Source organism: Rhinopithecus bieti, unplaced genomic scaffold, assembly GCF_001698545.2.
Source record: "Rhinopithecus bieti isolate Rb0 unplaced genomic scaffold, ASM169854v2 scaffold_40368, whole genome shotgun sequence".
Taxonomy (NCBI): domain Eukaryota; kingdom Metazoa; phylum Chordata; class Mammalia; order Primates; family Cercopithecidae; genus Rhinopithecus; species Rhinopithecus bieti.
The window spans coordinates 3,460,897-3,470,661 of record NW_016817546.1 but is presented as its reverse complement, the minus strand read 5'-3'; the positions used below and the strand labels follow the sequence as shown (position 1 = coordinate 3,470,661).

General features: G+C 48.5%; 1 protein-coding gene across 1 annotated transcript in view; it reads right to left on the bottom strand.

The window, feature by feature from the left end:
- Window positions 1-3,754: 3,754 nt before the first annotated feature.
- The window catches only part of ICMT (isoprenylcysteine carboxyl methyltransferase), a 13,358-nt gene continuing 7,347 nt past the window's right edge, over window positions 3,755-9,765 (bottom strand). The window contains exon 6 of the mRNA XM_017856009.1: window positions 3,755-5,526. Within this exon, the coding sequence (XP_017711498.1) occupies window positions 5,344-5,526 (183 nt within the window). The 3' untranslated portion in view covers window positions 3,755-5,343. The remainder of the gene's footprint in view (window positions 5,527-9,765) is intronic.

The window sequence follows — 9,765 nt, the reverse complement described above, 5'->3', positions numbered from 1 at the left end:
CCACCCAGTAATCTAAGCAGTGACTCACGGAAGGATAAGGAACCTTTGCTCCAGCTTCTCTCCCTTTCCAGCAAGGGCAGAGCTCCTAAAGCCAGGGGTTAGCACCTGGCCAGCTTACGTAGCAGATGGTCTCAGTGACTTCACTGCTTTCCCAAACTCCTGCAGCCCTCCTGTGTCCACCTTCCGTTGATAGCAAAGCACTGGGTAGCAGCAACCTTTTTTCTAGTAGTTTTTTCCAAGCAGTTTTCCATTTCTCCACAGTACCCTTTCCATTTAGAGGAGCTTAATAACTGCTTGTTAAAAATTAACCCATGTGACCTAAACTTTTAAAAGTTTTTGTGGAAAAACGATGCCCAGATAGTCACATTTAAGCAAATATCCAGCTTGATTCAGTGATTAACAGTAAATGGGTCTACATGCTAACATAGCAGCACATTAAACACATAACACATCACTCGCATCAACGTCCACTGCCCCTGCACCTGCTACTTCAGGGCACTGAGGCTCCCGTTCCAAGCCCTTACAAACCTATGTGGTGGCCTGTAGGGCAAAAGGAATTATCATTACAACTGGTTAGAGGTAGGAATTCAGAAAGAAATTGAGGAGGCAAAACACATGTGGTTTGAGGCTGAAGGCTTAAGACGCTTCTTACCCAGGAGTGGCCTCAGAGTTTCACATCCCACACAATCACACTGTGGTTGAGTGAAATCAAGTGCAGTTTTATTTAAGAACTGGAAAGAATAATCAGTATCTGTGAAAGAAAATCCAATTTAGAATATTTAAATAAACATTTCTGTATGTAAAAAGAAGAGTAGAATAATTACTCCATTAAGTTCCTCTCCTTGCAATGGGATAGGCTGCCTCTACTGCAGATGGCTGTCTTCCAAACCCATGACAAGTGCCACGTCTTCTGCAGCAGTGGCCCAGAGAGTAAGCACTTCCCAGTAAGACAGAGAGGTCGAGGTCTTCTAACCCTGCCAAACCACGACAAAAGCAAACTATGGTGGGCAAGCCCAACTACCTAAGGCAGGAAGAAAGTGCAGCGAAGGGACAGTGGTGTGCTGTGCCTATCGTGGGGGTACTCCTAGCAGCCAGCTGTGGCTGAGACCTTACCAAGCCTGATCGGCTAATGCAGCTTCCTGGTTTAGGAATGTTTCCCCTGGTCATACCAATCCCCCAGGTTGGTAAATGAACAGAAGGGATGAATAAAGCCTACTTTTTAGGCTCAAGGAGGAGCTTGCACCAACAAAGCGGTGGCAGGTGCGCTGCTGCCTTGTTTTCTGTCCTAAGAGGCTCACCTCGCGACCTCTTCTGTAAACTGCCACTCAGCAGCGGCCTGCAAGCCCTCATGAAAGACTTCACGTTGTGCTATTTCCAAGTAGCTTTGTTCTGAGCAGTACCTATTTTCCACTTAAGAATCTCCACTTTAAAACCTGCAATGGAAAAATAAATCTCTTGACAGTTTTTTAAATTGAGAAAATTGGTGATGTGGCCTTTACCGCATTAACCTGATTCTCTGCGGGCCCTGCCACTGCTAAATTTATAAAGCTAAAAATAATCTCAAGATCACAGAACTAAAAAGAAGTCAATCACTTACCAAATCCTGCCCTTAAGGAGTTCATCTTGGCCAGGCGTGGTGGCTCACGCCTATAATCCCAGCACTTTGGGAGGCCGAGGCAGGCAGATCATGAGGTCAGAAGTTCGAGACCAGCCTGGCCAAGATGGTAAAACTCCGTCTCTACTAAAAATACAAAAAACTACCCGGGCATGGTGGCACATGCCTGTAATCCCAGCTACTTGGGAGGCTGAGGCAGGAGAATCGCTTGAACTCGGGAGGCAGAGGTTGCAGTGAGTGGAGATAATGCCATTCCACTGGGTGACAATGTGAGACTCCGTCTCGAAAAAAAAACCGGCCATGGTGTCTTAAGCCTGCAATCCCAGCTACTCAGGAGGCTGAGGCAGGAAAATCGCTTGAACCTGGGAGGCAGAGATTGTGGTGAGCCGAGATGGTGCCACTGCACTCTAGCCTCCAGTCTGTGCCACACAGCAAGACCCCGTCTAAAAAAAAAAAAAAAGGAGTTCATCTTTTATCCCTAAGTAATTGCTGACTGCTGCCCTGGGATTATAAAGAGGGTGGGAATGTTCTCTCACCATCCCTACCCCTGGAATTCTTCTCTCAAGCAGAATACAATGTCAGGTTTTCCCTGGTGTCAGGCAGCATTTCACCGTGAAACCCTGAGACCTGCCTCCTGGGCTCCTTCCAGCTGGTGGGCATGGCATGAAGGTGGACTTTCTGGGTTCTGGCAGATGGAGGATGGCATGAAATGCCAACACTGTCAGCTTACCATCCACAAGGCCAGCGCTGCCAACAGCTGCCCTACACCTATCAACAAGACAACTCCATTCCAATGGGAATGGAGGCTGGGCCCGCCCTACTTAGAGCAGGGGAAAGAACTTCCCCTCAAAGAGCCGGGGCGGGCTGCCAGAATCTAACTACATCCTCTCCCAGTTTGCAGTTCTAGGAAGTGGAATTTGCTGCCCTAGGTGTGGTCTAAAGGACAAGTTTAGAAATGATTCAACTCAAGCTCCCAAACTGAGTGACTGCCAGTCAATGTCCCACTGGGGATCATTCATTCACTCCAGAGAAATTGTTTTTTTTTTTTTTTTTTTGAGACGGAGTCAAGCTCTGTGGCCCAGGCTGGAGTGCAGTGGCCAGATCTCAGCTCACTGCAAGCTCCGCCTCCCGGGTTTAAGCCATTCTCCTGCCTCAGCCTCCCGAGTAGCTGGGACTACAGGAGCCCACTACCTTGCCCGGCTAGTTTTTTGTATTTTTTTAGCCGAGATGGGGTTTCACCGTGTTAGGTCTCGATCTCTGTGACCCTCGCGATCCGCCGTCTCGGCCTCCAAACAGTGCTGGGATTACAGGCTTGAGCCAGCCCGCCCCCGGACCGAGAAATCTTTTTTTTTTTTTTTTTTTTGAAGATGGAGTCTCCGCTCAGTCGCCCAGGCGTTGGAGTGCAGGTGGCGCGATCCCGGCTCACTGCCACCAGCCTCCGCCTCCCAGGTTTCACGCCATTCTCTGCCTCCAGCCTCCCAAGTAGCTGGACTACAACGCTTGCCCGCCCCGCCGGCTAATTTTTTTGCAATTTTTTATAGCAGACGGGGTTTCACAGCATGTTAGCCAGGATGGTCTCGATCCTCCCTGACCTTGGTGATCCGCCCGTCTCGGCCTCCCAAAGTGCGCGGATTACAGGCTTGAAGCCAACCGCGCCGCGAGAAATTGTTACTGTGGCTTGGCCACCGCCCTGGCTAGGGTCCACTGCCATGCATGCTGTCGAGGGCCGATGTGGCAAGTCTGTCCTGTTTTTTTTTTTTTTTTTTTTTCTAGAGACGGAGTTTTGCTCTTGTTGTTGCCCAGGCTGAAGTCCAATGGCTCGGCTCACTGCAACCTCTGCCTCCCGGGTTTAAAGGATTCTCCTGCCTCAGCCTCCTGAGTAGCTGGGATTAAAGGCACACACCACCACGTCCAGCTATTTTTTGTATTTTTAGTAGAGACGGGGTTTTATCATGTTGGCCACGCTGGTCTTGAACTCCTGACCTCATGATCCACCCACCTTGGCCTCCCAAATTGCTGGGATTACAGGCATGAGCCACCGCGCCTGGCTGTCTGGTTTTCAAACCAGCAGCTGTCATACTAGTAATCAATGAACCCGTAAGCCTCTTTGGTATATATAACAATGAAAACATTAAGCCATGAAATCTAGAAATAAGTCATATTTCTGAGTTGATAAAATGCTTTTCTGAACATACATTTTAGGTATCTGGCACAATTAACCAAATGTCTGCCCATTTTTGTGTAGCTTTTACACAGTACAGATTTCATTGATGTCGCCCCCACATCTGAGTATTAAAAACATTTGACATTGTTCTTCTCAGTCCTCACAACACCCCTGTGAGGTAGGTGGTATTGACCCCATTCCACAGATGGGGAGGTCTAGGCACGGAAAGGTTTAGTGGCTCCTCACAAGCTGCGTGGTGGGGCAGCAGAGTGGTGCTCTGGCCCCACGCCCACGTCTTCACATTCATACATCAGTGCCACCGTAACACTGCATGGCAGGATCTCACGCTGAGGCCAAGTTCCTGTCTAGTCCAGAATGAAGCCAGCGTTTCACCTCTTAAAGCTTCGATGTGTGACTCAAAGCCAACTACTCTCCCAAACTTGCAATACAAACATATTGACTGAATCTTGGTTGGGACTATTTGCAGTATTTAAGATTATTTTTGAGAGTCAATCTGTTTGGATTTGTACTTGTATATGTTCAAATCCCTTTGGGCAACAGTTTGAAATGACATGAGGGACAATGTAATTTGGAGAACAGAACACATAAAACAAGAGTTCTGAGACTGACATTGAAATTGAGAATATAAGCTATGATAAAATGAGAATCAAATCCCAAATAAATGGAGAGCAGCACTTCTCAATGTTTAAGGCCATGCACAGAGCAGGCATTCACTAAGCACTTCTGGATCAAGAGAAACTGACGCTCCTTTGAGCCGCCTGTCACTGACAACAGGAGCTGAGACCCCCCAGGAAAGCTGGCCAGGGCCATGATCCCCTTGGCCTGGGGCCACATTCACACAAAGCCACTCAGCCAAATTGTGTGGAGGTATCTAGGCTTACTTGCTGCAGGATTAAAGTTGAGCTAGAACACCAAGCGTTGAGCTAGGAATACCCCTTTGAATGTGTACTGCTACTTATAAAAAATAGATATGTAGCTATGATTAAATAGATGAAAGGCCAAAGCATCCTATGAGGAAGTATTTTTAAAACTGTGTAGATGTTCATGCAGTGAGGGACAGAAATAAAGAGGTTAAAGCGGTTTGTGTTTTTCGGTTAAATGAAAGGTTGTAAATGCATTTTTAATGCTGATAAGAAGGGGTACCTGCTACCCCTTTCTGCTGTGGAAGTGTTGCTGAGGACAGAGTCCATCTCTCCCAGGGAGTCCTGGTTATCCCTTACTTACACTCTGGCCTCGGGGGCAGTGGCGTGTGGCCTCAGTCCTCCCCAGGTCACTCTGGAGGGCGCTGTGGAATATTGCTGTGATTTGCCTCTTACTCGTCTCTCACCCATGTTCCGCCTTGATTCGGCATAAGGACAGACTGCTCCAGTGGGGCCTTGGGTCCTCAGGCCTTCTGACCGCTTGGTCTTGAGTGACATTCCAGAAGAGTGACTAAATGACGTAAAACGATTAAGAAAATCCATGTTGCAGCGGCCAACCAGAAACAGTTTTGTCCCAGGCTGCACAGGGTTGGAGGCCCCAAGGTCACCGGAGCCACTGCCCGTCACAGGTCCACCTTGACCCCCTTTATGAAAGGCAGGCCCGTGGGCACCCTCTTCTTATACTCCAGGTACTCCTCTCCAAAAAAGTGAATTAGTGAGATTTCTTCTTCTTCTGTTCGATCGCGGAAGAATCGCCACACTGTCAGAGCATAGCTGACGCCACAGATGGGGTTACACAGCATCACCTAACAGAGGGAGACACCGGGCTCATCAGGGTGACCGTGGGATGATGCCCTGTGCTTTGGTGGGCGTCTGTCTCTAATACCCAGAGGATGTCTGTGCCCATGCCCTGCTGAGACTGTCAGGGTCTCTGGGAGCAGTACTGTCACCTTAGCCCTAAGCACTCAGTGCTGCAGGCCTTTCTCACGTGCTTTTCTGTTGCTCCTCTCACATGACAGAGATCTGAAAATCACAAGATCAACCTCTAGGATTTCAACCCTCAGCTTGGGGTGACAGCAATGCCCCCCACCTCCTAGTGTGAGCTCCCCAACATGAGGTCCCATGCATGCTGCCTTCCTGCCCAGGACCCTCCCACCACAAATGCATTTGCTTACACCACAGCTGCCTGGGCCTCTGCCTCCTAAACCCACAGCCTCTGCTTTAGCACGAGATACAGGGCCACAAAACTGAGCTTCCGAAATGCCCCTTCCAGCAGATCACCTCCACGTTCAGAGAGCTCCAGAGCCTCAACCTCACCTCCTGAGTCTGGGTTTCCAACCCAAGAAAGCAGCACTTCACCTACTTCCCCAGTCTCCTGCCTTCCCCACGCTGTGCCCACTTTGCATCTTACCTTTTTCCCTCTCCCCCTTGGAGATGGGTTCTCACTCTGTCACGTGGAGTGCAGTGGCGTGATTATGGCTCACTGCAGCCTTAACCTCTTGGGCTCAAGTGATCCTCCCACCTCAGCTTCCCAAGGAGCTGGGACTAAGGGCATGCGCCACCACGCCCAGCTAATTTTTGTATTTTTTGTAGAGATGGGGTTTCACTATGTTGCCCAGGCTGGTCTCGAACTCCTGGCTCTTTCTCCCACCTTTAAGAACATCCTGGCCAGGTGCAGTGGCTCACGTCTGTTAACTGCAGTACTTTGGGAGGCCAAGGCAGGCAGATCACCTGAGGTCAGGAGTTTGAGACAAGCTTGGCCAACATGGTAAAACCCCGTCTCTATGAAAAATAGAAAAATTAGCCAGATGTAGTGGTGGAAGCCTGTAATCCCAGCTACTGGGGAGGCTGAGGCAGGAGAATTGCTTGAACCCAGGAGGCAGAGGTTGCAGTGAGCTGAGATTGCCATTGCATTCCAGCCTGGTCAACAGAGCGAAACTCCCTCTCAAGAAAAAAAAAAGAACATCCTTCTTACTGATCCCCAGCCAAACAGTCCTTCAAGGCCAAAAGCACGCCCCAGCTCCTCAGGGAACCACTCACCTACTCCTGCCCACTGGTCCCCTATGGATGTGCATCTTCTCCGACATACATTTTCTGTATGTTTTCTGAACATACATTTTAGGCTCCAGTTCAGCCACCTGGAGAGCCAGGCTCATGTCCTGACCTCTCACACCTTCTCTTATTGAGCACTTACTGTGTTCCCAGCGCCGTGCTAAGCCCTTTACAATCATTACCCTGTTCAACTCTCATGGCAAACCTTTGGGGGCAAGCTAATATCCCCACTTTGTTTTTTAAAATATTTATTTATTTATTTTAATTAATTAATTTATTTTTTTGAGAAGGAGTCTCACTCTGTCGCCCAGGCTGGTGAGCAGTGGCGTGATCTCAGCTCACTGCAAGCTCCGCCTCCTGGCTTCACACCATTCTCCTACCTCAGCCTCCCGAGTAGCTGGACTACAGGCGCTCACCACCACGCCCGGCTAATTTTTTGTATTTTTAGTAGAGACGGGGTTTCACCATTCACAGGATGGTCTCTATCTCCTGACCTTGTGATCTACCCGCGTCGGCCTCCCAAAGTGCTGGGATTACAGGCATTAGCCACCGCACCCAGCCTTTATTTTTTAAAGACAGGGTCTCACTATATTGCCCAGACTGGACTTGAACTCTTGGGCTCAAGCCATCCTCCTGCCTCAGCTTCCCGAGTAGGGGGGACTACAGGCATGTGCCACTACATCTAGCTGCCCCCACTTTAATGTGAGAGGAGAGGGAGGCCAAGCAGTGAATGTCAGAATCAGGACTGGCCCAGTCAGTGACTCCAGGGCCTGTACCCTCACATCTGGCATAGCTTGCTGGGGATATCCTACAGCGGGAGTTCTCGATAGCAGGCTATAGCCTGTTACTGAGCCATGAAATCATTTAGTGCATCATGAACAGTACTGCAAATAGTAAGATAGAAAACAGGGTTTTTTACACGGTAAGGGTAATTATTATACTAGGAAAGACATGTTCTGTTCATACACACACAAGTGCTGGAGCACAATGTAAAAAAATATATATGGGCAAAAAAAGTATGGAAAACCCTTTGGTTCTAGTGCACATATGTATACAGTAAGCAAACATTTATGGCAAATTACATTATTCAGTCATAACCAATTTGTTCCCAGGGAAGGTGATTGTTAATGTGAGGGTTTTACATATTTTAGAAACAAAAAATGTAAAGTAAAAGCTATGGAATAATTTGCCCCAACTATACCGTTAGGGGTCACCAGAGAGTCACCAAGGACTATGCATTGCTGATGGGATGCCTGAGAGATCTCTGGATTCGCTCAAAGACTTGGAGACTTTTCTCAAAGACTCAAGTGAATTTTCCAAGATGTATTCACATTCTTTGGCCAAGTTTTTCTAGGACCAAGAGTAAAGAATCAAGAAACATTTTCAAGAAATAAGGCTTGGGGTTGGGCATGGTGGATCACTCCTGTAATCCCAGCATTTTGGGAGGCTGCAGTGAGAGGCCTGCTTGAGCCCAGGAGTTCGAGATCTGCCTGGGCAACAGTAAGACTCCGTCTCTACTAAAAACAAAAAATTAGCTGGGCATGGTGGTGCACACTTATAGTCCCAGCTACTCAGGAGACGAAAGCAGGATGGCTGCTTGAGCCCAGGAGTTTGAGACTAGCCTGGGCAACACAGCAAGCTCTCATCTTTAATGCACAAATAATTTTATTTTCTAAGACAGGGTCTCACTCTGTTGCCCAGACTGGGGTACAGTAGCAATCAAAGCGATCTTCCTGCCTCAGCCTCCTGAGTAGCTGGGATTACAGGTGCACGAGCCACTTCCAGATATATTTTTAACTTTTTCCTTTGTAGAGAAGGGTTCTCACTATGTTGACCAAGCTGGTTTCTAATTCCTGGCCTCGAGCAATCCTCCTGCTCTGGTCTCCCAAAGCCACTGTGCCTAACCAAATAATTTTAAAAAAGAAATATACAGGCAGGGTGTGGTGGTTCATGCCTGTAATCCCAGCACTTTGGGAGGCTAAAGCAGGCGGATCATCTGAGGTCAGGAGTTTGAGATCAGCCTGGCCAACATGGTGAAACCCCTACTAAACCTACTAAAAAATACAAAAAATTAGCTGGGCATGGTAGTGCACACCTGTAATCCCAGCTACTCAGGGTGCTGAGGCAGGAGATTCACTTGAACCCAGGAGGTGGAGGTTGCAGTGAACCAAGATCGCACCACTGCACTCCAGCCTGGGCGACAGAGTGAGACTCTGTCTCAAAAAAAAAAAAAAAGAAAAAAAGAAAAAAATATATGTGGTGGCTCACACCTATAATCCCAGCACTTTGGGAGGCTGAGGCGGGTGGATCACTCGACCCCAGGAGTTTGAGAACAGCCTAGGCAACATGGCAAAACCTTGCTTCTATAAAAATACAAAATACAAAAATTAGCCAGGGGCTGGGCATGGTGGCTCACGCCTGTAATCCCAGTGCTTTGGGAGGCCAAGGCAGGCAGATCACCTGAGGTTGGGAGTTCGAGAACAGCCTGACAGGTCGGGAGTTCGAGAACAGCCTGACCAACACAGAGAAACCCCGTCTCTACTAAAAATACAAAATTAGCCGGGTGTGGTGGCGCATGCCTGTAATCCCAGCTACTCAGGAGGCTGAGGCAGGAGAATCGTTTGAACTGGGAGGCAAAGGTTGCGGTGAGCTGAGATCGCACCATTGCACTCCAGCCTGGGCAACAAGAGCGAAACTCCATCTCAAAAAAATAAATTAATTAAAAAATACAAAAATTAGCCAGGTGTAGTGACACCCATCTGTAGTCTCAGCTACTTAGAAGGCTGAGGCAGGAGAATCCCTCAAACCTGGGAGGCGGAGGTTGCAGTGAGCCGAGATTGTGCCACCGCACTCCAGCCTAGGCTACAGAGACTTAGGAGACAGGTGGGAGGATCACTTGAGCCCAAGAGGTCGAGGCTGCAGTAAGCCATGATCATGCCAACACACTATAGCCTGGGTGAGAGACCCTGCCTCAAAAAAAAAAAAAAAAAAAA